The sequence below is a fragment of the Rhinopithecus bieti genome, unplaced genomic scaffold, assembly GCF_001698545.2.
Source record: "Rhinopithecus bieti isolate Rb0 unplaced genomic scaffold, ASM169854v2 scaffold_2205, whole genome shotgun sequence".
Classification (NCBI taxonomy): Eukaryota; Metazoa; Chordata; class Mammalia; order Primates; family Cercopithecidae; genus Rhinopithecus; species Rhinopithecus bieti.
This window is the reverse complement of record NW_016803673.1, coordinates 1,082,606-1,109,367: the sequence shown is the minus strand read 5'-3', so window position 1 is coordinate 1,109,367 and position 26,762 is coordinate 1,082,606. Positions and strand designations below refer to the sequence as shown.

Sequence of the window (26,762 nt, the reverse complement as noted above, 5' to 3'; positions counted from 1 at the left end):
GGACGAGGCCTGCTCTGTCCCCGTGAAGCCCCTCCCATGGGGTCCCTGCACTTTGAGGCTTGGGGCTGAAGGCCCAGGAGCCTGCTGGTGACATGGTGATGGCTGCACAGCCTGCCATTCTGTTGCTTGTTCTGGCCTGGGTTCCAAAGGGCCAGAGGCCTTCACCTTTGAGGGCTCATCTTTCTCTGACTGCTTGAGGGGACCAGGTGTCCCCCTGCTTTCTCCCTGGTGCTTCTGATGAGGCTGCGTCAGCTTTCCAAGGAGCTGGAGAGGGAGGAACCCCATCTGGGGACCCACAGGGAGGTTCACGCCTGGGGCTGGACGCGGCGTCGTGACGTGCAATCTTCCCAGCCAAATCTGGAGGTTGCAGAAGGACAGCAGGCTGGTCGCCCTGTGGGCTCGCTGCTTCCTCACGGGGCTGCAATTCGCTTTCAGTACACGGAAGGAGACGGCGAGGGTGAGACGTATTACTACGAATACCCTTACTATGAAGACCCCGAAGACCTGGGGAAGGAACCCACCCCCAGCAAGAAGCCCGTGGAAGCTGCCAAAGAAACCACAGCGGTCCCCGAGGTCTGGGCCGAGCGGGGGACTGGGTTGGGCTGGGTCTCTCAAAGCTGTGGTGCAGAGGCGGGCGAGGCTGAGAGAGGTCATGTCAGGGTGGAGGGTTGGGGGCTGTCCGCTGAAGGTTGCGGGGGCAGCTCAGTGAGGGAGCCGGCTGTTGCGGGCTGTGTAAGCTTTGCCGTCATGGGGAGTGTTTGGCTTTCCACCGTGAGGCGGATGTTGGGAGATGCAAGGTATACAGGGGAGTATCCACCAGCATCTCTGGGCCCTGGCCCCGGTCCCCACCCTGTACCAGGCACAGCACTCGAGCAGGCCCAGGATGAGTTTGGTTCTTGGGTTCCTCAAGTGTAGGTGCAGCTGTGGTGGGAGAGGAGAGAGGAGAGCTCAGGGGCTCCCTGGACGGGGGGTGATGCAGTCTGAGGTCGGCCTCGGGTCCTCCCCTCTCTGGGCTTTCACCCCCTCACCTCTGAAATTGGGGACGGTTGCGAGGGTGTGTGAGCAGCCGTGAGAGCTGGAGGACCACACCTAGCAGGGCCCAGGCCCTGTGCAGGAGTGGGGATGGGTGGGTGCCCTGCTGGGGAGGGAGGCTGTCCAGCCTCAGAGCCATTGTCAGTGGTAAAGAGGGTGGGACGTGAGCATGGGCGGTGCGCGTGTGTGCATGAAGGAGTGTGTGTGAACATGTGGCACGCAGGCATGTGTGTGCATGAGCCTGCATGTGTGTGAGCATGTGTGTGTGAGCATGTGTGTGTAAGCATGTGCGCATGCAGGCACGGGTGTGCATGAGCCTGTATGTGTGTGAGCATGTGTGTGTAAGCGTGTGTGCATGCAGGCACGGGTGTGCATGAGCCTGTATGTGTGTGAGCATGTGTGTGTAAGCGTGTGTGCATGCAGGCACGGGTGTGCATGAGCCTGTATGTGGTGTTGTGCTATGTGTTTTTTGTTTGTGTAAAGGCTGTTTTGGTGTGTTCGGTATGTCAGGCCTTGGGTGTTGCTATGGCTGTTATTGTTGTGGCATTGTGGTGTATAGCGTGTGTAAGCGTGTGTGCATGCAGGCACGGGTGTGCATGAGCCTGTGTATGTGAGCGTGTCTGTATCCTTCTGGGGAAAGGTGATCTGGTCATCTCACATCGCTCTGAGAGCCTGGAATGTTTTGCTACTTTAGTTTTTTTAAATATTGATATATGATTCGCCCTTTTCTGGTGTGTAACTGGGTGGGTTTGAGTCCATTCTGAGCATGCTTGGAGACCGGGGGCTCGCAGCTGGGCCGCCTTCTTCCCACTTGCTCTGCCCCCAACCCCCATGGATGGGGGCAGCCCCTGCACCGAGTCTCTGGGCCTCTTGACAGGCCAGGGCTCCAGGCGTTGCCACTGAGATGCCACTGAGATGCATGTCCGTTGCACCCGGACATGCGGCAAGTCCCAGACCTGGCTCCGCTGCCAGCCTCCTCCCTGACTCCAGCTGTCTCTCTGCCTTTGGCTCCCAGGAGCCGACCCCGACCCCCACGGAAGCGGCTCCCATGCCTGAAACCAGTGAAGCGGCTGGGAAGGAAGAGGACCCTGGCATCGGCGACTATGACTATCTGCCCAGCGAGGACTACTACACTCCCTTGCCTTACGAGGACCTCACCTATGGCGAGGGGGAGGAGAACCCCGACCAGCCCACAGATCCAGGCGCCGGGGCCGAGATTCCCACCAGCACCGCCGGCACCTCTAACTCCTCCAACGTAATTTCTTTCCTTCCCTTTGGTTTGGTCTGGGGCAGCGGGCCAAGGGCCAGGGCTGGGGCCACAGTGCTGAGCTCCCTTCTTACTCCAGTTCTCACCTTGGTGTCCTTGGGTGGCCCCTGTGTTCCCGCCACACCCTGGCCCTGGGCCCTTCGCAGCTGGGCGGTGTAATGCACCCCAGGGGAAGCCATTGCTGAACAAGTTTGGAATCCCTGGCTTGCTGAGTTGATCTCAGTGTGGCCAGTTTTTCGCCTGGAAAATGGGTAGAATGACCCCAGCCCTTCCGGTCTTGGAGGGTTCAGGTGGAAATTGGATGAGGACTGGGATGGCTTGTAGACAGAGTCTCTGCCTGTGGCCTGGGTGTGGCCAGGCAGGATGGGCCTGGGAGTCAGGATCCAGATAAATACAGCGAAGCAGGAGCTAGGGCCGCCCTGGCTAGGACGGGGGCAGACCGTCAGCAGACAGGCCTGAAAGCTCTGCCCGAGACCTTGGAAAGTTAACCCGTGTCTCTGGACCTCAGGCATCTCTGGACCTCGGGTGTCTCTGGCCCTCGGGCGTCTCCGGACCTCGGGGTTCTCATTTCCATCATGGCATTGACACAGCCTGTCTCTGGGGACTGTGAAGTTTTCAGATTCGTGGGGAGTCTTGCATAGTACGTAGCACATGGCCGATGCTTAACACAGTCACTGTGTGATGCAGAATCTTCACTGCCAGAGAGGACACCCCGTTCCAGCAGGTCCAGACCCCTGCGTCTGCAGCACCGCACTCGGGATGCATTATCGCAAGACCCTGGGGCTGTGGGGTGGAGCCCCTGCCTGAGCAGGTCCCCGGGTGCATGGGTGTCCTTGGGTGCACAGGTGCGTCAGCTCCGTGGTGTGCCCTCGTGCCACGGCAATCTGGGCTGATGATTTTTTGTTGGAGGGAGAAGATGCATAAAGAGGCTGCCAGGGGACTCAGGACGTCTCCTTGTGGGTTGGACTCCAGACTCCAGGCATTGTGTAGCTTAGGAGGCCGCTGGTCTTGAAGTCCTGGATTTGTCAGACCTGGAGCCCTCAGAGGAGGTCTCTCCCAGAGAGGGGTCTCTGCCCAGTTGACCAGGTAGCCATGGTGCCCGCCCAGGGCTTGATGGAGAGGCAGTGCCTGGTGCATTTGTGAAGTGACCCTGCGCCTTCCTCTCCCTCTGCAGCCAGCTCCGCCTCCAGGGGAAGGTGCGGATGACTTGGAGGGGGAGTTCACTGAGGAAACAATCAGGAACCTTGACGAGAACTATTACGACCCTTACTATGACCCCACCAACTCCCCGTCGGAGATTGGGCCAGGAATGCCAGCGAACCAGGATACCATCTATGAAGGGGTGAGAGGGTGCAGGCCCCCGTTCCAGGTGGGGCTGAGGGGCTGGCGGGGCATCATGGGGGCTCCTGCCCAGGAGCCTCCTCAGGGGTCGGGCTCTACGGGGAGCTCAAGTGTTGCATGCTGTTCCCAAAACTTTATTTTTAAAGAGACCTCAGCCTCGAATTTGCTCTGAATAACGTGTGCATCACAGCATGCTCGCCTCTGGGCCTGTTTCTTCCTTAGCAGTCTCATAGGCTTCCATGGGCCTGACGTCTGTCACGCTCCTGCCATCCTCCTGGGCCTGGGGAGACGCCTGACTGCGATAGCACCCTCGCCTTGTGAAATCGGGCAGATTTTGTGTAGTCTGGACTTTCTTTTTCACTTTTCTCTCCGATTCTCTCTCCATCTGCCTTTCATCACCCCCAGATTGGAGGACCTCGGGGCGAGAAAGGTCAAAAAGGGGAACCAGCGATCATCGAGCCGGTGAGGACATTTTCTCATTCTCTCCCTGAAGCTGGGGTGTCTGCTGCTTGGGGGCACAGTGGGGTGTGTAGGGCGTGACCAGGTCCATGGGCCCCTGGACCTGCGCGGACTGGGTCACTTCGAGGAACCACCTGGTCTCGTGGAGTCCATGCACCACTCGTCGCCAGGACTTGGGAAGAATCCCTTCGGGTGGGGGAGGTTCTGGACCGTGATGGAGGGGGCGGGGTAGGTGCTGATCCCAGCCCGTCCCGCACCCGAGCTCTGAGCATCTCAGTGCTTGTCAGTTTCACCTGGGATGAAAAGCAGCTCAGAGCTGTCGAGGCAGAGGCGGAGTCCCCTTTGAGGGGTGGAGGAGAGGATGTAAATGGCCCATTCCTTGTAAAAGATGCGCGCAGCAATGGTAGGGAATAGTTAACACATGGCTGTACTTTCTGCGTCTGTTATGCAACCGTTTGGAGTAAGTTTACTGAAGCCGTTGAAATGTGGAATACTGTTTATGAAACTTTGTCAAGGGAATGAAAGAAAACAGCACTGTGCCGAAATTCCAGCTGAGTAAAACCCAACTATGTTAGGTAATCGGATCATGGGTGACTTTAAAAAGTGACTGTTGATAATGCCCTCAAGTGTGGGACTGTAGCGGAGGATGTTCTAGATGCTCCTCCTGGGTTGGTGTGTTTGGTGGGAACCCTGTCCCACACTGGGGTGTCCTTGTCCCTCAGGGTGTCATGGCCTGCCTGGGAGGCCTGCATTTCTCCCTGGAGTCTCAGAGCCGCTAAGGTCAAAGTCTTGACACCCCGCCCCCCCACCGACGGGCAAGATGCCCCGTGAACAGCTGGGCAGGGAGTCTGGCAGTTGCATGTGGTGGGCACGACCTGAGAGCAGGGAGGAGCCAGCACCAAGGCCCACCCTGCCATGTTGTCCAAGTGCTCACAGGAGGAGGTGCGCGTCCTGCACCACGGCCAGTCGCGAGGCTGGGGGCGGTTGCTTGTTCTGCTGCCAGGGCTCTGTTCCTGAGGGCTGAGCTCAGGATACACCTTGGGGCTCCCAGAAGCCCCCTGACCTTGCGGTTCCCGGAATGTGGAGTCATGGTGACCCACCACCCTCCTGTAGAGCTGGGGACATTCTCTTGGAACCTTGACAGATGGCACTTAGCAGGCGTTTATCCCCTTGGAATCTGTTTGAAGCCCGTGGCCAGGGCAGAAGGGATGTGTCCCATCTCCGGGGTGGAATTCCCAGGGTCCAGGGCTTCACCCCTTCCTGGCCTATGGAAGCATCTGGATGGCACTCGTGGGGCTCCATGCCCCTGCTCCAGGCCCAGCCCAGGGGTAGGACCTGCCAGTGCCCATAGACACATCCTTTTCTCAGACCAGAGCCCCTTTCCAGTGCTCTCTGGGGGTCCAGGGAAGACAGAGCTTGTCTGAGGCAGAAGGGTCATGGTGTGCAGGGCAACGCAGTGCAGAGGTGTGAAGGGAGACTCTGAGGCCAGGGTCCCCCTGCTCTGCAATGTGGAAAACCTCAGAACCAGGCCTCGGCTCAGGGAGCAGAGTGACTGCGGGGGAGAGTGACAGCCGTCCACCTGGGCGGACTCACCCAGAAGCAGGGGGCTGCGGGCCTGTTCTGCTCTGCCCACGGCTGTTTGCCAGAAGGTGAACAACAGCAGAGGCTGCATCCAAGGTCCCAGCCCCGAGCCACCCTTGTTATTGGGAGGTGGGACATCCTGCTCCATTTCCCCAGACGGTCTTGGCCCCCAGGTGGACTTGAGGTGGCCTTGGGCTTCTTTTGTGCTGTCCCCATTGCTTCAGTGAAAGGGGGTCCTTGCTCGGGGAGGAAGATGGGAGCTCAGGAGTGGGCAGGTGCCGCTGGCTCTGCGGGATCCCAGTTTCCCCTCCCCGCTCTGGGAGGGCCGGACTGAAACCTTTGAGTGAGCTTTGTGTTGGCTCACATTTCTGAGTAAGCTGGCTCTGTGAGTGTAGACATGGTGTCGGGGCTCCTGGAGGGGGGTGGGCGTGTGGGGTGGGCACAGGTGTTCCACTGCCGGGCCCCTGGGAAGCCAGCAGTGGGCAAGGGTGGGCCGAGGAGAGGGCGGAGAGTCGAGGTGGCCCCACAGGTACCTCATGGCTCTGGAAAGTCCAGTTCACCTTTGTTGGGAAAAGCAACAGCCGTCTGGATGCAGTTAAAAAGGATTCCCTGCCCCGGGCCCCAGCCTGCTCCCAGTGTCCCGGGGCCTTTGGCCAGGCCCTCTGCAGAGATCACGTAAACAGTTGGAATTTCTCAACCTGGAGCATTGCCAGATGTCCTTGGGTCCAAGCTGCACATAAACAGATTGCCAGGTCCTGGGGCCCCGCAGGCGTCCCAGCCTGTGGAAGGGGGTGTCTGTTGTCTCCCATCCCCCCGACCTGCCCCACCTGACTTCCCTCTTGGGAGATGCATCTGTTCCGGGTCTTTCCCACTCAGTCCCGCTCCCTCTCATTGTCAGCCAAACCGGAGGCTCCCTAAAAGGACAGGAATCCACAGAACGGAGAGGAGACAGGTTCATCTTTATCCCTGGGCTTCCAACCGGGAAGCCCCGAGTGGCTGATTTTACCTGGGCCACGTCAGTTAGGGGCATCCAAATCACCATCTCCACTTGACGCTGTTTTTGTTTTTTAAAAATGTGCTGTTTAACAGATGGGTGGACCTCCACTGAGATTGTCTTGAGTTCTGCCAGGTCTGAGGTCTTTTATTTCTTTAGTTAAAATTGTATGCATTCAGCCAGGTGCGGTGGCTCACACCTGTAATCCCAGCACTTTGGGAGGCCAAGGTGGGTGGATCACCTGAGGTCAGGAGTTTGAGACCAGCCTGACCAACATGACAAAACCCCATCTTTACTAAAGCTGCAAAAAAAAATTAACCAGGCGTGGTGGTGGGCGCCTGTAATCCCAGCTACTCTGGAGGCTGAGGCAGGAGAATCAGTTGAAGCCGGGAGGTGGCGGTCACAATAAGCCAAGATCGTGCCACTGCACTCCTGCCTGGGTGACAAAGTGAGACTCCATCTCAAAAAAAAAAAATTGTTTGCATTGAAGGTGTGCAGCATGTTTGATAGACTTACGCAGGCACAGACAGACACAGTGAAGTGATCTTACACCCACCACTGCCACCCTGTAGCTGCCCCTTTTTCTTCTTTGGGGTAAGAGTGCCTAAGGTCTACTCTCTCGGCAAATGACATCTACAATGCACTATCATTAACGATATCGAGACGTTTTCCTCTTGTTCCTCTTTTGCCGGGTGAATTTTGTGAGTGGCGTCTGTGGTTGGGTGGGCGGGGGGGCCAGAGCGGGGCCACAACTTGCCAGGGAAGGTTCAGGCCTTCCCTCCCCCGGGCACATTGATCCAGCTGTTCCCAGCTTCCTTCAGATGCTGACCATGATCTGGGGTTGCCTCCCCTGTGTGGTCCCCGCCCACATTGCCCCAGTTCCCTGAGAAAAGCAATTTGTGTGTCTGGGAAGGCAGCTGCTGTCCCTGGCGCCTTGATGGCCAGTGGTTTCTCCCTTAATCCCAGCTCCGCCCTGGGCTTTCTCAGCTGCCTTTGTCAGAGAAGGAAATTGGAAAGCTGGGATCTTGGAGGCTGCTTGGATGAGCTCTCTGTGTACAGCACACACACGGATGTCTCTCTGAACGTGCATCTGTGTAAACACAGTGCAAGGCTCCCCAGCTGGGGCAGGATGGGAGGGGTGGGGAGATCTGCGACCCCCCCAACTGGGGTCCCCTCACCAGCCTGGTACCCAGCACCTCTGGCGACAACCTCCAGTGGCCTGTGGCCTGGCTGGACATCTTCAACCCCCCAACTGGGGTCCCCTCACCAGCCTGGTACCCAGCACCTCTGGCGACAACCTCCAGTGGCCTGTAGCCTGGCTGGACACACCCTTTGACGTATCAGAAGTGAGCTGTCTTAGTCCATTTTGAACTGTGGTAATAGCACACCACAGACAGGGGGATTTAGAATGAAGAGGACTTCATTGGCCCACAGTTCTGGAGGTTGGGAAGTCACATATAGAAAGACCACATCTGGCGAAGGCCTTCTTGCTGTGTCCTCACATGGTGGAAGGCATTGCATGGTGAGAAGGAGCAGGAGAGAAGGTGACTGCTGTCATCCTGTCATCAGGAGCCCACGCCACCCTAACGAACCCGCTCCCATCATAGCTGCATTCACCCATCCAGGAGGGCAGAGCCTGGTGACCTAATCTCCTCCTGAAGATCCCACCTCTTTTTTTTTTTTTTTTTTTGAGACGGAGTCTCGCTCTGTCGCCCAGGCTGGAGTGCAGTGGTGCGATCTCGGCTCACTGCAAGCTCCGCCTCCCGGGTTCACGCCATTCTCCTGCCTCAGCCTCCTGAGTAGCTGGGACTACAGGCGCCCGCCACCGCGCCCGGCTAATTTTTTTTTGTATTTTAGTAGAGACGGGGTTTCACCATGGTCTCGATCTCCTGACCTTGTGATCCGCCCGCCTCGGCCTCCCAAAGTGCTGGGATTACAGGCGTGAGCCACCGCGTCCGGCCAGATCCCACCTCTTAACACGGTTGCATTGAGCATTCAGTTTCCAACACATGACTTTTGGGGAGACACATTCAAACCCTAGCATTCTGCCCCAGCCCCCAAATTCATGTCCTTCTCACGTAGTTTACATTGACTCCATCCAGTACGCGCATCAACTCAAAAGTCCAGAGTCCCGAGTCTCACCCGAATCAGATACCGGTGAGAGTCAGGCTTAAATTATCTATCTTGAAGCAAATCCCTGTCCAGCTGTGAGCTTGGGGAATGAAACAAGCTTCATGCTTCCAAACTACGTGGCGGGGAGAGGCGGGGACCGATTCCCATTCCCAAAGGGAGGCATGAAGAAAGAGGTAGCAGCCCCAAGGAAGTTTCAAACCTAACAGGATGAACCGCCTTATATCCGACAACTCTAGAATAATCTTTCACTTGGTGTGCCAAGTGAATGCTCCTGGATACGCTTGGTGGAGGCGGCCCCAGGGCCTCAGGCAGCACGGCTCATACAGCTTTGCACAGCAGGTCTCAGGAGCTGGAGCCTCGTCCTTGCTGCCCTCCCAGGCTGACGCTGTACTCTGGTGATGCTACAGTCCTGGGGTGGTGGCTCCACGGTGGCTCCACTTCCATAGTTCCACCAGGCGTCATCCTAGGGAACTCTCTGCAGAGCCTCCGCCCCTGTGGTTGGTTTCTGCGTGGGACCCCAGGCTGTCCGTGCCACCCTTTGACCTCTGGGTGGAGGGCACCATGGCTGCAGTTCCTGCCTTCCTTCCCTGCATCTGCAGGATCATCAGTACCTGTGGTCGCCACCAAGGCCACACCCACACCCTCTAGAGCTGAGCCAGAGCTGCACCTAGGCCTGCTGGAGCCATGGCTGGGCAGCTGAGGGTTGCTGTGTCGCAGTGTGGGGAGCAGACACTTGAAGGGGTGCAGGGCAGGAAGTGCTGAGTTCCTGGGCACCTCTTTGAAAACATGACCCCCCAGGTCCTAGCTTGCCTCAAAGATCTCTGGCTGCCTCGGGGTCATTCTCCATTGTCTTGTTGAATAGCGCCTGGCTCCCATCTGTCAGAGCAATTCCCTTGGGGAACAGTCACCCTGAAGTCGGCATGGAACACAGGACGCTTGGGGCATTGGGGGCCCCTGACCCTAGCGTTGCCAGGTCAGAAGCGGAGAGAGGAATCCTGCCCTAGGGAAGTGGGGTTCTCAGGGCAGGGAGCCCCGTCCTGCAGGGAGCCGCTCCCACTGCTGCCTTCACAGCCGTCCACATTGCCTTTCCCGGGGCTTGGGCTGACCCAGGGGCCAGGAGGCCCTGTCCCCTTTGGGGTTAGAGTGAGGCCTGGGTGTGGTTGAGGCAGGCGGGCCCTGTGGTGAGGTGAGGGCCGGGGGAGGAGGGCCAAGTAGGCAGGTGGACTTGGCAGGATTTCCCGTGGGTTCTGGGCTGCTGTGTGCATGGGAGGACGCATCTCCTACCTGGAGGGAGGCGGGGTCTGGAGGCTGCAGCCCCGGGGCCTGACGGTGGTTCTGGCTGGGGGCAGAAGTTCAGCTTGGGGCTGGGGCACCTATTTTTCCCTCATCCTTCCTAAATCCACCCGAGTTCCCTTGTCCTGACATCCACCTCCTCCCTCGAGTGGCTGTGACCTGGCGGGCCTGTCTGGCACTCCCCTTTGGGTCGATACGGGGAGCCTGGTGGTCTCGGCTCCTTTTCTTCATCTCAGCGTCTTCAGGTGCTTCTCGTGGCATTGGTCTGGAGGGAGCCGGTGTCTGTCGCTGGCTGCTGACCCAGGTTGCTCCTTTGCCTGGCAGTGCTAGGACGACAGCCACTGAGGCCCTGCCACAGGCCCCCATTGCAGTCTGTGATCATGACTCCCCAGGACAGCAGGAACTGAGCAAGGGCCCCTTGTGCACACAGCTGAAGGCCGTCCATACCACTGGGGTCTGGGGTCTCAGGAGGGACGGGCCGCGGTCTCAGACGCCCTCTCTCTGTTTCCCCAGGGCATGCTCATCGAGGGCCCGCCCGGCCCAGAAGGCCCCGCGGTGAGTATCCGGCTTTATCCTGTGACTTGCAGAAGGTGCTGTTGGTGGGGTGGGGTTGGTGACACCCCTTATGTCTCCTGGATGGAAAAGAGAGAGGCTCTTCACTTTTGCAGATACCCTGGGAGCCAGCACTTTCCCACCCCAACCTCTGCCTTGGTTGGCCAGGTGGAAATCAGACCTTTTCCTGTGGCCCCATCTTTTAACTCTGCCCCAACTTTATTTTAAATTCTAGGGTCTTCCCGGACCTCCAGGAACCATGGGTCCTACTGGCCAAGTTGGGGACCCTGGAGAAAGGGTAAGAGGTTGACTGTGTTTCCTGAGATCACACCAACTGTGAGGCTGCCCATGTCTCCTCTCCACGCTGTGACCCGAGCTGTCCCTGCCTGTGGAGGTGACACAGAGACTTGTGTCTTCAAATCCCCCCTCACCCAGGCACCCCTCACACCAGCCGTGTTCAGATGTTTCTGGGGCTGGCTGTGGCTATGGGGAGAGTGGGGTCCCTCAGGGCCCAGGGAGCCTGCCAATGCTCAGCCCAGATGGTGGCCCCGGGAGCTGCAGTTGTCCAGCAAATGGCAGCAGCCGCAGTAAACACAGCGGATGGCTCCGGGGCGTTTCCCACTCCTCGCCGCCGGGCAGCCACACTTACGTGGAAACAGCCGCCCTCCTTGCTGGGTTTGGGAACTTACTTGTTGTGGGTTGCACCTGGCTCGCAGGCTCAGAGGTGTCCTCGGTGTCCCTGGCCACGGGAGGAGATGGAGGACAGCCGCTCCCCAGACGCTGCGATTTCCTTCTGACACCTGGTGGGCGCTCCGAGTACTGCGGCCTCCTGGTGTCGGGTGGGGCGAGAGTTGTCTCTTCTTCCTGCTGTTGAAATGAATGTGGATTTGAGTGCAGAAGGACTAAGAACTGATTTCTGAACGGCTGGGTTGTGGGTGGGAGAAACAAGGGCTGCGTGTGGGTGATCACGGGTGTTCATGCCAGGGACCTGCCTGCTGTCCGGGGCAGAGTGAGGACCTTGTGGGTGTTACTGTGGGTGGATGCAGGGCAGGGTCTGGTCCTGTGGGAAGGTGGTTTGTAATGTCAGAGTGCGGTGGCTAGGGATGCTTCCCAGGCTACTCCACAGGGAGGCGTTTGGGGATGTCTTGTGCAGTGCCTGGTGGCTTTGCAGCAGTGCTCAGGAAAGGTGGGGCAGGGCTGGGGACAGTAAGTCCTGACCTTGGACCTGGAGGTTCTTATGGGTGCTCAGTACCCCTGGAAAGCTGGGGAGGCGCAGGACAGGTGAGGTCAGGCAGCAGGATGCAGGGGCAGGTGGTGGCAGCCTTTGTGGGGGCAAGAGCCGAGCCGGTGGGGATGCTTGCCTGGGGAGGAGATGGGAGCACTGAGGCCAACCTTTGGAGGAGAACGGTTCAGGTCAGCAATGCGGGAAGAGGTTGTTATCGTTCTGTGTGGCCGAGTGACCTCGGAGGGCAGTATGCATCAGATTGGGCCACACAGTGAGATTCTCTGCCACATTGCTTTTCACAGTGAGGGATTTGGGGGCCCAGAAGAGCGGGATCTTGCTCCATGGCAAGGGTCGTGGCAGGAAGCGGGGCGGGGTGGGGGCTTGGCTGGCCCCTGGAGCACGAAGCTTTCACAGCATCCACAGCTTGGCAGCCACATCTCCAAAACTCCAGACAGGCAACAGCCAGCAGCCACTGCTCTTGCCCAGCGAGGACCGGCATGATTGGAGCTCTGCGGTGGGGGCTGCAGCCACCCCAGCTCGCTCTGGAGCCCCCTCCCCGCAGATTCGTGTGAGATGGGGCGATGGCCAAGCTCCCCCTCCACAGAGCTGCCTGTGGATGGGTCCACAGGTGTGGCTGGGTTCCTGTGCAAAGGAAAGTGCATTGCATGGCTCTGGGGGCTGGTTTCTTTCCCAGATGTAGGACAGGGTAGTATCCACAGGGCACCCAGAGGCTGGCCGACACACAGGGCACCCAGAGGCCGGCCGACACACGGGGCACCCAGAGGCCGGCCGACACACAGGGCACCCAGATGCCAACTGACGCTGCCTCAGTGGTGTTCCAAGGCTCTGTCCTCCTATCCATCCAGCATACAGATTTGTACTGAGTGCTGGGCACTGGTCTAGCCTGGGGATCTCAACGGTGTGAACCAGAGGGGTGCTGGTTCACAGCTCACCACGCGGTCCCTGCCTATGGGCTGATCCCGGCTTGGGGTCACTGGTGGGTGGCCCTGCCAGTGCCTTGTGACACCATGACCAGCCCAGCTGCTGCGGAGGAGCCAAGGGCCCTGACTGGAGAATATTGTTGGTTTAGGAGCTGGTCTTCCTCCAACTCACATCAGGGTCCAGGAGCATGAGGACTGAGGTTGGGGTTGGCAGAGGAACCAACTCCTCCAGGGTCTGCATCTGTGGAGTTGGAGGAGAGACCTGGAGCCCACTGGCCTCCCCAGGGCCCTTCCAGTAGGGAGGGGTGCCGGTTCCAGGAGCTGAGAGCTGTCCACCCCTCTGGGTCCAGTTCCGGCTGGCCTTGTTCAAGAAACAATCCCTGCTCACAGCTCAGCATCCTCTTGATGCCCAGATCTTGCTGGATGCCCACTAATCGGCTGTGCAAGATCACTGGCTGTGGGGTGGAACCCTGCAGCGCTGCCTGCAGTGGACCGGGCTCAGGTTCCTGTGCAGTGGAAAAACAATGTTTTCTCTTCCCTCGGGGGGTTGAGCATCTGGGGCCTCCAAAGTGAATGGACAAAAGACAGATTCACAAGAGAAGAGGCACACGATTTTAACACTTTTAATCTTCTATGCCCGGGGGCTTCACAGCCAAGAAGTAAAAACCAAAAGAAGTGCTTCGGCTCGGGAGCATATACACCATTTTAACAAGCAATAGGATGTGGAGAAGTGGCTAGACCAAGGAAAAGAGGGTTTGGGCTTCGAGGGGTGACAGATGGTGGGCAAGTGACTCGGAACTTCACGGAGGAACAAGTGGAGGATTAAGGTTATCTTGGCAAAGTCTGTTGAGGCAGATTCATCGGGCTGGCCTCCCTCTCAGGTGATAAGGGGCGCTCCCCAAATTCTGATACAGAAGCAGAGGCGGGTGGGTGGGGTGGGAGCAGGGGGTAATGCCCTGCTTTTAGGCAGAAAGGGGGCAGTAAGAGAACTCTTCGGGGGCAGTAAGAGAACTCTTCTTGCATCCATCGATTCTTATTTGGCTTCAGCACAAAATAGTCCTGCAGAGCAGCGGCATGCTCTGTCCCCTCCTCTGCTTGGCCTCCTGTGCCTCTGTCTAGGAGGGACTTTTCCCTGTGGTCTGGAAGAACCCTCTTCTCCCTGATACCCCAGAACTCCTGCCTTGGGATTTCCCAGCCCTCCCTTCCTTCCCCAAGGGCCGTCTAGCCGTGACCGGTTTGTGTTCTTTTCTTCCTCACCAGGTGGTGAGTTCCTCAAGATAGGCCTCACTTCTGTGCCCTTCCTGACACCCTGCTCCCTGTGGGCAGCCGTGGCAATTGGCTGGGAACCGTCTGTGCACCTGTGCCATGGCATCCCATTGGGCATCATGCAGCCCTGAGCAGCTGCTAAAGCCCGCACCCTGTGCCTCCACTGACTAGCGCTGGGCGTCGCTTCCTTCACACTGTCTGGTGGGCCCTGCACACTCTCCCGCTGCTCCCCTTGGACGACCTTCCATGCTGCGTCTACATTCTAGCACCTCAAATCCTTTCTTGCTCTTATGCCCATGGCTGCCTGCAGGGAGCAGGGTGCAAGGAGAGGCACAGAAGTGGGGCCTGCCTTGAGAAACTCACCATCCAGTGAGGAAGAAAAGGCACAAACCAGGCGTGGTTAGACGGCAAGAATTATTTAGTAAAGGCATTGGAGGAAGAACTGGGAATCCCGAGATGGGAGGTCTGGAGCGGCTGTGTCCGGGTGGAGAAGGGGGCTCGAGCCATCCTCCCATCCAGTTTCCCTCAGATGACTGGTAAGCAGGTGCACAGCTGGGGCCATGTGCAAAAGCCCGCAGGGAGATAGAGGTAGAACTAGGGTTGAACCCAGATCTCCTGCGGCAGAAGGAAGGTGGCCACTCTTACTTTGAGGTTCAGAAGAAACCCTAGAGAGCTGGGAGTTCCCAAGGGAGCTGCGAGTCAGGTGGGCATTACCCACCCCTCTCTGGCCTGGGTTTCTTGTGGGTCTGGCTTCCGTGCCACCTGCCAGTGCGTTTCTGTAGGGGCTGACTCTTTAGGGCATCTGGGAATATAGTCTGATATCAGTGGGTCTGAAAGCATGAGGTTATGCATTTGTGAAGGTTCCCTATGATCCCATCGTGGCAGTGCTGTGCCCCTGTGGGTCGCTGAGCAGGTGGGGGAAGGAGAGGGCTGGGGGCCATCAGTAAAGATTCAGGCCCCAGTGAGTCCCGCCTTCCATGGACTTCCAGGGCCCACACCTGCTAGCCTCGATAGAAGCACCCAGAAGGCAGGCGCCGCCTCGGTGCTGCTTGTGAGCACCCCCTACATCCATTCACGTGTGTGCCCCAGAGCTGGTGCCCACGATGTTTGTGCCTAAGAAGTGTTCTGTGTGATCAGAGTGTCTTTGAGGCGAGTCCCTTCCTTTCCCTTCCCCGTGCGCCTCTCCGAAAGCCTTGCACCCCAGGCACTGCTGTGTTTTAAGGCAGCTCCTGAAAGCATCCAGTGTTACTGTGGATTTGATTGCATTTTTCAGGATGCTGTGGCCACACTCCTCCTGAATCTCCGTGGTCCACTGGAGAGTTTAACGTTTTCATCTAGAAATGAGCTTGCTTGCTGTCTAATTGACTCCCGGGAGCTCCAGCTGGTGTTGACCAGCCGCTGGTCTATTGCCCTTAAGATAGACTTCACACAGATCTTTCCGTCTGCAGCATATTTATTATTTTTGGGTAAAGTAACGATCTGCTTTCTGAGTCTGTGGGCAGGTCCCACCCTCCGCGAGGTCTGGATCCTCCTCTGGGAAGCCCCAGGGATTCAGTATGCAGGTTTCTCTCCCAGCCGCCCCAGGGTCAGAGTGGAGGCAGTTTCCCAAGCTTTCTCCAGATTGCCACACAGGGGCACCTCGCTGCCTGCATAATTGGATGCATTTGATGCCTTGGGAGGAGCCCCCCCAACCTTTCAATGACCCCATTAGGTGCAGAAGCAGCCTGGCAATAATGACGCTCGCCAGCACTGTCTTAGCCCCTCCTGTCACTCAGCAGGGGCTCAAACTTTCTCCCCCTCTTTTTTATGTGTCCAGGATTAGCCTTGCTCATGGGATTTTGCATGAGTGCATTTTTCTGTACCTTGAAAAGGTTTGTATGTAAGCCGTGCCCTGAAAAACATCAGTCACTACCTCCCAGCCAGAATGCGCAGCTCATCTCTCCCTAATAGGTTCTGGTGTGGTCTGCCCAGGACCAGCCTTGGGGTGACGCCCTGCTGTGCCATCCCCTCCCCATGGCCTGCTGGAGTTACACCCAGGGTGGGATAGGACACAGGCTAGATCACTGGCAACATGACAGAGAGAGCAAGTTCACTCATGAGCACGCGGCTGTTGTCCAACTCAGAAGGAATTAGCTTTGTTTTCCTGGCTCCCAGGCTCCTGTGGACGGGACATGCCAATCCAGTCTCTCCTTGTGCTTGGAAGTGTTCAGGACATCTTGGCAGAGCTGCTCAGAGAGGTTCACACACACACTTAAGTACACATGCACACTCACCCACACATGCACTCACATTCACATGCACTCACACACACTCATACGTACATGCACACACCCATACATGCACACACGTACACATCCACACATGCACACTCATGTGTACATGCACANCCCCATGGCCTGCTGGAGTTACACCCAGGGTGGGATAGGACACAGGCTAGATCACTGGCAACATGACAGAGAGAGCAAGTTCACTCATGAGCACGCGGCTGCTGTCCAACTCAGAAGGAATTAGCTTTGTTTTCCTGGCTCCCAGGCTCCTGTGGACGGGACATGCCAATCCAGTCTCTCCTTGTGCTTGGAAGTGTTCAGGACATCTTGGCAGAGCTGCTCAGAGAGGTTCACACACACACTTAAGTACACATGCACACTCACCCACACATGCACTCACATTCACATGCACTCACACACACTCATACGTACATGCACACACCCATACATGCACACACGTACACATCCACACATGCACACTCATGTATACATGCACACACCCATACATACACTTACACATGCACACTCACCCACACCTGCACACACACTCATGCACACACCCATATTTGCACACGTATACTCACACATGCACACACACTCACACACTCATGCATGGATGCACACACCCATGCATGTGCGCACACACATTTACACACACATGCACTCACATGCTTGCACACACTCATGCACACACCCATACACGCACACACATACACACGTACACACATTCGCACACTCATGCATGTCTGCACATACTTGTCCATACACACACATGCACTCACACACCTGCACACACACTCATGCACACGCTCACCCATACATGTACACACATACACACCTCACATGTACACACATTCACACACTTATGCATGTATGCACACACTCGTCCATACATGTGCACACACATTTACTCACACATACACTCACGTGCACACACACGCACACGTGCACACACCCAGGTGCGCACACGCACACACACACCTACACACACATGCATGCGCTGTCTGGGTTCACCTCCACACGGCGGCCGTTCCAGGGAGGCTGGTTTGCAGGCTTGTGTGTCCGCATCCCCAGCAGCCTGGTCGTGAATGACTTCTGGCCATTTCAAGTCTCATTTATCTTCAAAGCTTTGTCCCCCGAGGCCACTGATAGGAATCTGTCCAAGCCTCAGGTGCCCTACCAGGAGATCTGTGGGAACTGGGGGTTTCCCTGCTGTAGCCCTGGAAGCAGTGTGTGTCTCCCAAAGCGAGCTCGGTGTCGAAAGGAAGATTCATTGGAGGGTGTACATTCTCGTATGGAAAAGAAAATCAAGTACAGTTTGTGGAGAGAGAGGTGAAGGGAGCAAAGGCCTCAGGACATTTCTAGAGTGAAGGGACAGCTGGCAGAAGCCGCAGGTCTGGCCCCAAGTGCACTGTGCTCTCGGACCCGATGCGGAGACTGCCAGGGTGTTCATCACGGTTGGTTAGTGGCAATGGCTGGGGGCGTCCAGGAGTCTTTCTCAGGTGGGCCCCTCGAGGCCGCAGGTCTTACCCAGAGCCCTGGTTATTGGTGGCCGGTGGATAAAGAGCCCCTCCTGTGGATTTTCTGGTTGTTAGTTCTGGTTGAGGGGTGCGGTCTGAGGCATCAGGCCTCTTGATAGGGCCCTGCCTCCAGTCTTTTAGACGGGCCCTAAGGCTCCTGGAAGAGTGTCTGTCTAGCTCTTTGAAGGGGCTCAGTAGGTACCTCTCAATGAATGAATGAAATGTGGGTTCATTTCTTTGGGATCCTCGGACAATTGATGACCAACTTGGGGTTTAAAGCAACAGAAGTGTCTTCTCTCTTAGTTCTGGAGGCCAGAAATCTGAAATCAAGGTGTGGGCTGGGCGGCGCCCCCTCTGGAGGCTCCAGGGGAGGGTCTTCCTCACCTTTTCCGGCTCCTGGCGGCCACTGGCCGTCCTCTGTCCCCATAGCTTGTTGGTGCATCTCTGCAGTCTCTGCCTCTGTCTTCACGCGGCCCTCCCCTGTGTCTCTGTCACTGCCTCCCCTCCTCTTCCCTTACAAGGACTCATCATTGGATTTAGGGCCCAAGATCTCATCTCAAGATCCTCAGTCCCATCCTCAAAGACCCCAAGAAGGGCACAGTCACGTGTTTCAGGAGCTGCACGTACCTTTGATGAGGCATCCTTCAGCCCACCGCACATGGTCATGCACGGATTCCTCACAGCCAAGAGACGTCCAGAAGGAAGTGACCACTGAGAGCTGCTCTGGGCCACTCCCGAGCTGTGCCTGCCCAGGGTCGGGCCTGGACAACCACACGCACACAAAGGCTCTGGAGAGACACCTGCTTGCTGTCCTTCTGCTCCGGGTCTTTCCAAGAGCGGAAGGGAACTTTTCAGCACCAAGCCTCCTGCAGGCCTACAGCTCCTCTCAAACCTGCCGCCACCATGAAGAGAAAAGGCTCGGGGTTCTCTGCTCACCGCTTTGACCCAAATCCCAGCCTGGAAGGGGGCCTTGTGCCTCTCCCCTGAGGCTGGGCCAGGGGCTCATGGGGACAGTTTCACATGCTGAATCTGCAGTGGCAGAGGAAGCCACTTTGTGAAGTATCTGGTCATCCGATCGCATCATCTCTGTGCAGAAGATGCCTGGACGTCCTCAGGAAAGAAAACGTGTTAGATACCAGTGTTGCCTTCATTGGAAGTTGGTGCCTGATTTCTTTTCCTGGTTATAGGTATGACACTGAGAGCCCTTCTGTGCCAGGGCCTTCAGAACATTGTTGTTTGACCATGTTAGGGCACTGATTTGGGGGCCAGCTAATGGAGTTAGCAGGAAAATACACACTAGCAAATAGCAAAGGCAAGGCGGGATTTCTTATTTTGCTGTATTTTGCCAGTGGCTGGAGCCGAGCAGCATCCCCATGACCTGTGTGTCGCCTGCTGGAGCGCTCCCTTGGTGTCTGACACCCGCCTTGTCGCAGACAACAGCCACATCACTGGCCCGTGCTTTGTGTTGTGAAATTGGAAGTGCGACTTCGAGGTGTAGCCGTGTCTTTCAGCCCGGAGGTCAAAGTCTTTATGTTGGAGACCATGGGGCTTGGCAAAAGGCTTGCTGACAATGTTTCTAAGTGATGGCAAATGCAGGTTCATGTTGGTGGCCATGAGGACTTGTGTCAAATTTGAACACTTTGGAAGGGTTCATGGAGGTGGCGACATTCTTGCCTTTCTTCTCCACACTGTCTCCTTCTTCTGGGACTTCATGTTATCCTTGTTCATCTACGTTCCGATTCTCTGGAATTGTTCTGGTTGTCAGTGAGAGGCAGCATCAGAGGGAAGTTGCTTTCACAGCCCGGAGGTTGGATTTTTACCACTGTGGCTTAGAACAGGCAGGAAGGATGCTGAAACGAAGGTCTTTGGAAATGAACAGCAGGGGACAAGGAGTGGTCTTGAGGAGACTTCCTAGCTTCCTACAGCAACACCATGTGAGCAGGAGCATGCATGCATGGACACACATGCGTACATACGCACACACATGCATTCCCACATACAAATGTGCACACATTCACACACAACAGACATTCACAGCCATTCACACACAACATTCATTCACACACATGCACAAGCATACATGCACACACATGCATTCATACATGCAAACACATGCACATGTGCATTCACACACATTCCACACATGCATTCACACACAATGCATTTACATACATGTACACACATACACCACATGCATTCACACATGCACACACATGCATACACCTGCATTTACACATGCATGCACATGCACACACACACATTGATATAGTCACATATGTGCACACACATGCATTCACACACATTCGCACATGCATACACAGTCACACATGCACACACATTGATACATTCACACACGTACACACATACATTTACACACATCCACACACACCCACACACACATGCACACACACTTACACACATGCACTGCCCAGACAGCAGTTCATCCTTAGGAGACACTGATCCTAAATTTTAAATGCAGGGTTTGGTTTGGAATTGATTCCGACACAGGAATCTCAGCTGTAAGCGGCTATCAGGATTGGAGGTCAATGACAAAACCTGGGTGGCAAACATGTTCTGGATCTTTCTTTTTTAAACGGGATTTTTGTCTCCTGAGAGTGTTTTCCAAAATGGCAGTTGGGGGCGATTTGGCAGTATCCATTAGCAATTAAGAAATATACACATATATACATTTTTTGACCCAGCAGCACTGCTTTGAGGGACTTACCTAGCGGAATATGTTAGCACGTCTATCGGGCAGTGTTTGTCATAATGCAAACTGGAACCAATCCAACGTGCATCGGTGGAAGACGGCTTCGATAAACGATGAGTCCATGGTGCCTGGGAGATGCAACAGATGTTGCCAAGGAGATCTACAAAGATAGGTCATGATTTTCAAGAGCAAATTGCAGAATATTTAGGGACAGTACCATCAAAAAGAAGGAGGCCGGGCACAGTGGCTCACGCCTGTAATCCCAACACTTTGGGAGCCCAAGGCGGGTGGATCACGAGGTCAGGAGTTCAAGACCAGCCTGGCCAAGATGGTGGGAAACCCCATCTCTACTAAAAATACAAGAATTAGCCAGGCCTGGTGGTAGACACCTGTAATCCCAGGTACTCGGGAGGCTGAGGCAGAGAATTGCTTGAACCAGGGAGGCAGAGGTTGCAGTGAGCTGTGATCGCGCCACTGCACTCCAGTCTGGGCAACAGAGTGAGACTCCGTCTCAAAAAAAAAAAAAAAAAAAAGAAAAGAAAGGAAGGAAGAAAACTCCGAAGCCACACAGCCTCATAGTGATTAATGTGTTAGTTAGTGTGTCCAGCATGTGCGTCTCCATCTTTGCCTTTGCACTTACAGAACTTGAACGCTGGTTACATCCGGAGATGAAAAGGGATCTTTCTCTTTCACTCTATAAATCTGTACCAGAAGACATTTCACAAGGAATGGAGTTACTTCTGCAATAAAAAAACAACCAGTAAAGAAAAGGCAGGCAAGTTTAGGTTCAGGCCCAGATGGCTCCACAGCCTCCTGGACAGTTCCAGAAGAACCACTCAGGTTCTTGGTCTTCCCGGCTGGGAATTGGGTTTCCTGGCTGGTAGTGTCTTGCTCGGGTGGTGTGAACACACACGCTCAGTGCAGCTGTTCCTGATTTGGAAGATTGGACGCAACACCCATCCACTATGCTGGAGTGTAGTTGGTGGAGGCTTTTCTCACTGGGGAGAGGGGGTTAAGCTCCCATCTCTATGCAAAACAAGCCTCATCTACTTTAGACTGGCTGGGAATCTGCTTGCTTTTGTGAAATAGCTTTGCGATCAAATGTTATTTTGAAAATAAATCATCTTACTGGTTTTACGTGCATATAGTGGTCTGAAGCTGGCTGGAATTAGTCTAGAGAAACCAGTCCTAGGGATGTCTGTATGGGTCCTGTGTTAGAGGCCAGGTTGGCCGGGCGTGTGGGGGGCACTGTGCTGTTTGCGTATAAATGGGTTCTTGAATTTGCTCTGGCTGAATGTGTGCTCTGCTGTGTTGCGTGTCTGTCCACATAAGTGACTGCTCCATCCCCACTTCCGTCCGAGCAGGCACACGCGGGTTGCTTGGAGGCCGTTAAGGATGAGCGCCCACTAGGTGCAGGAGGCACTGGGCCTTGAGCCTGGAGTCCTCGTTTCCTGTTGGCTGTGGAGACCTGGAAGGGGCATTCCTGGAGCGACAGGAGCCTGACACTGCCTCCTCACCTCCGGGCTCCTTGTCTCTGCCTTGAGGCCCCAGCGGATGCCTGCTGGGTCTCTGGATTCCTCTAGATCCAGCTCAGACCTCCCTCCCTTCTTATTCCCAGCCTATGAAGCCTTTCCGATCCTCTGAAAGCCCACTCCCTTCTTATCCGTGGCCTCTGAAGCCCACGGCCGTGCCCCTCCCTTCTCTGGGCTGGGGTTTCTGGAACATTCCTACCATGAGATCTCACAGCTTCGGTGCGTGTCCAGTGCGTTTCCTGGGTGGGCCGCTTCTCTGATGCCCTCATTCTCACTGCAGCCCGGCCCCAGCCTGGTTGCACTCTGACTTATCTCTCTTGGCCCCTTGTCTGCAGGGCCCCCCTGGACGCCCAGGCCTTCCTGGGGCCGATGGCCTGCCCGGTCCTCCAGGAACCATGCTCATGCTACCCGTAAGTACCCTCATTGGTCGGAGGTGGGGAGGCAGCTGGGGCAGGTGGGCTCCAAACCAGACCCTCTGAGGCTGCGCTGTCGCCGGAGAAGACTGTGGGCCCCGTCTCAGCCTGTGGTCTGGCCTGGGCGCCACGTCACTGCTCCCAGAGTGACCCTTGTCTTGCACCTGCAGTTCCGGTTTGGAGGTGGTGGCGATGCGGGCTCCAAAGGTCCCATGGTCTCAGCCCAGGAGTCCCAGGCGCAAGCCATTCTCCAGCAGGCCAGGGTGAGTAGTGCTGGGTTCCCAGGGGCCTGAAGGGGACAGAGCCCAGCCCCAGGGGCCAACAGGAGTGAGTGAGTCAGGCTCAGAGCCCAGCTTGGAGGGAAGCAGCTGTCCCAACCCCAGGATACCTGCTTGCTGGGGTCAGGAGCTGTGGGAGCGTGCAGTCCTCAGTGTCCAGTAGGGACCCCGAGAGCAAGTCAGTGTCCAGTAGGGACCCCGAGAGCGTGTCAGTGTCCAGTAGGGACCCCGAGAGCGTGTCAGTGTCCAGTAGGGACCCCGAGAGCGTGTCAGTGTCCAGTAGGGACCCCGAGAGCTTGGGGACTGTTTGGGGAGTTTTTCAGGGTTCTTTGTCCATGCTGAGGGTCTGGGTTCTAACTTTACAAGGGGCTTCTGGGCCCCTCCACCTCTGACCCAGTGGTGACCTCTGCCTCTGTGCTAGGCCCTCTGCCAGGATCCAGAAGTGGAGCTGGAAACCCACATGGCTCCTGGAAGGGGCTGCCTGGGCTGGAGCTGGGCTGAGCTAGGCTCCTCTGGGAGAGAGCCCTTGGGCCCCAGAGCCCCTCGCTCTCAGCCTAGGGGGTCCTAAGGAGCAGGGTCCTCAGAGGAGCACTTGATTTCCTATGGTGAAGCAGCTCATCCGTGGCCTGTGTTTTCTGCAGACATGGCTCTGGACTGCTGATTGCCCACCATGGGTGTAAACACTGCCCCGTGGGGCAGGTGAGTGGGTGGGTAATCCTCCAGCAGAGCACAAGAAAGCTGCTAAGTAATCCCTTGTTTAAGAAATATTTATGCAGCTCCCACAGCAGCCAGAGTAGATGTTAATGATCAGAGTGCTTAGGTAATTACAGGAGAGTGTAAGCACGGAGTCGTCACCATGGAGCAAATTGCCTGAATGATGGAAGGCAGTGTGCAGCAAACCCTGCTACCTGCTACTGGGTTTATGGGCCTGGGCCTGCCTGGCTGGCCTTTTATCTTGTGTATGTTAATTGAAACCAAACGGGCGATAGGCTATAAGGAGATTTTATAATGCTAAACAAAATCTTCTAAAATTCAGATGGCATCTGCCAGGGAAACAGAGTCACTTAGCAGCAGCAGAAGTGGCTCTGTGGGAAAGTGGTGGGACCTGCGCTGGTGCAGGTAGGGGCCACATTCAGATGGGGCAGGTGGGTTCCTACCCTCCCAAAATACTTTCCCAGTGGCTGGGAGTGCTTGAAGCACCTCCCATGTGAAATAAAATATGTCATGACTCAGCTTGAGCTCAGGTGTAAAATGTACTCCTCACGCCCAGCCCAGAGTAAGAGGCTTATTTCAGACTTAGCCAAGGGTGATGGGCTGGGAGTAGGCCCTCTGTGTGGGCTGGAGAGACAGGAAGGAGGGATGGGGCCTATCTCCCAAGGGAGGCAATGGGGGCCCACCGGCTTCCACCTCTGCATGTCCCACGACACTCCCATGGATGCTGAAGCCCCGCAGAAGTGGGGGGGCTGTTGGGGAGTCATCAGACCTCCTCTTCCAGAATCTCCTGTCACTTGTGTGTCCAGTCTGCCTGTTCCCTCCTGCCACATCTCACAGCTCAGGTGCCAGCAAACGGGGGCACCGCTGCTGGGGCCCTGTCTCAGCGTGTCTCACTTTCCTTTGCAGTTGGCACTGAGGGGACCAGCTGGCCCAATGGGTCTCACAGGGAGACCTGGCCCTGTGGTAAGTCATTAGCAAATCTGAGAGCCGGGCGTGGTGTGGGGACTGGCCCACTGCCTGTGTCCTTGGTGGACAGTGGCAGGTGGCCTTGGAGTCCTGTGGACACAGGGCAGCCCTCAGTCCAGTGTCTGTTCCCAGGAGGGTGGCCAGGGAGACCAGGGGCCTCTCTTGGTGCTGCTCCAGCCCCCTCGTTGGTGGGGGGTGGGGATGGGTGACTGTGCCTCAAAGTCACTTGAGGGAGTTTAGCAGGGTAGAACTGACATCAGCGATCCCTGGGAAACAGCCCCCAACTCCATCCTGAATGGAAAGGAGCTGGCAGGAATCAGAGGAGGAGGCCCCTTGTCACCCCTGCATTGGAGCTCCAGGCTCTCCCTGCAGAGAACATACTATGAGCTGTCAGCAGAGGAGTGGCTCCTTGGAGGGATGGAGTCCTGCTGCAGCCAGGGGCCTGGGGAATTCCCTCGCACAGGCTGTGGCTTTGCCTTGTGGACCAGGGGCCTCCATTAGATCTTTACAGCTCTGTTCCAGAGTCGAAGATAGCTTAGTGTGGGGCAGAGCGCAGGATTTCCAGCTTCACCTGCCCCCATGCTATGGCCTCAACTTAGCTCCCATCTGGGGTCCTCGATTCATAGAAAAACATATAGTATGTGCCCAGGGGCACTCAGGGGCTGGCAGTGTCAGGCACAGGGGCTGGGTTCTGGGGACTCCAGGGAGGAGTGTGGGTTTGCAGGGACACAGAGGAGTTCAACACCGCAGGGGCCCTCCTGGCTTTGCCACCTGCTGCTGGTTCTGGGCTCGGTCCCCTCCACACAGGGCCTGACTCAGGGCTGGCCTCCCACATCTGGAGGATCTGGCCTCAAGGGGCTCGTAGCAGGTGCACATGCTGCTGGAAGCTTTGGCCCGTAACGGACCACGGTCAGGTTCACCCTGGAGAGAGAAATGTCTCCAGGAGCTCTGTGGTGTTTGCTGGCCCCAGTGTCTAGAATTTTATTCCCGATTAGGAAGAGATCCAAACAACTGCATTTCCCCGCTCCTGGAAAGTCATTGTTCCCCGGTTCTGTTTGAGGCAGGCAGGTCGCGCTTTGTGTGCTGAGCACCGTGGCCGAAGCCCTGTCCCCTCCCCCACCTCCTCCCCTGCCACCCGTAGTCCTTCCTGTGTTCCCGAGTCCCCACCTTGAGCAGACGTTAACCCACACCGTGTCCCCCTAGGGTCCCCCTGGGAGCGGAGGTTTGAAGGGCGAGCCGGGAGACGTGGGGCCTCAGGTACGTGGGATCCTGGCCTTTGCTGTCTGGTGGGCACCTCCCGTTCTCTGGGGGCGGTGAGGGCGAGTGTGGGGGGCCCCTAGCTGCTGCATGTTTCCAAGGAAATTCGTAGGAATTGTCGTTGCTTTACGCAGTGCTGAGGGTGGAGCACAATGAACTCTGGCGCCTGCGGCAGAAATGAGCCGGCTCTATTCTGTCCCTGGCCTTCACTCTGGGCAGCAGATCCGTGCCCCGTCCCGGAAGTGCCCACATGTTGGTGGCTTGGACAGCCAGGCATTACTGGCGGGGTCGATGAGCACGGGGACAAGGTGTTGCTCTTTCTCCTGAGAAAGGTGGACTCACCACTGACCCTTTGTCTCTTACTCCTGGCAGGGTCCTCGAGGTGTGCAAGGCCCGCCTGGTCCAGCCGGGAAGCCCGGAAGACGGGTGAGTGGTGCGAATGTGCGTGGCTCAGTGACAGCGGTGTGGGCTCTGGAGGAGCCCCAATCTGGGGTGCAGGTGCCCCCGACAGCCAGGCTGGGCTGCATGAAGTCAGGTGGCTCCCCTTCTTGTGATGGGTGTGTCCGTCCCCAAGGCCACCTCTGAGCCAGCTGCCTAGGAGGAGTGCTCTGTGTCCTGGGCGCAGACACAGCAGACCAGGCCTCTGTCCTGGGCACATTCATTTAGTTTAATAAACATTTCTAATTCAAGAAACTTCCCAGACCCTTTGGGAGCAAATGTTAAGAAGACAAAACTGGCCGGGCGCGGTGGCTCAAGCCTGTAATCCCAGCACTTTGGGAGGCCAAGACGGGCGGATCATGAGGTCAGGAGATCGAGACCATCCTGGCTAACACGGTGAAACCCCGTCTCTACTACAAAAAAAAAAAAAAAACTAGCCGGGAGAGGTGGCGGGTGCCTTTAGTCCCAGTTACTAGGGAGGCTGAGGCAGGAGAATGGCGTCAACCTGGGAGGCGGAGCTTGTAGTGAGCTGAGATCCAGCCACTGCACTCCAGCCTGGGCGACAGAGCGAGACTCCGTCTCA

At 56.6% G+C, this 26,762-nt stretch overlaps 1 protein-coding gene across 4 annotated transcripts in view; it reads left to right on the top strand.

The window, feature by feature from the left end:
* COL5A1 (collagen type V alpha 1 chain) overlaps positions 1–26,762 on the top strand; it is a 162,424-nt gene that overhangs the window by 39,066 nt on the left and 96,596 nt on the right. For all 4 annotated transcript variants that reach the window (XM_017848837.1, XM_017848826.1, XM_017848819.1 and 1 more), the window contains 11 exons: positions 436–573; positions 2,048–2,287; positions 3,474–3,641; positions 4,046–4,102; positions 10,614–10,655; positions 10,888–10,950; positions 22,449–22,523; positions 22,697–22,789; positions 24,425–24,481; positions 25,688–25,741; positions 26,114–26,167. In XM_017848837.1, coding sequence (XP_017704326.1) covers positions 436–573; positions 2,048–2,287; positions 3,474–3,641; positions 4,046–4,102; positions 10,614–10,655; positions 10,888–10,950; positions 22,449–22,523; positions 22,697–22,789; positions 24,425–24,481; positions 25,688–25,741; positions 26,114–26,167 — 1,041 coding nt within the window. The remainder of the gene's footprint in view (positions 1–435; positions 574–2,047; positions 2,288–3,473; positions 3,642–4,045; positions 4,103–10,613; positions 10,656–10,887; positions 10,951–22,448; positions 22,524–22,696; positions 22,790–24,424; positions 24,482–25,687; positions 25,742–26,113; positions 26,168–26,762) is intronic.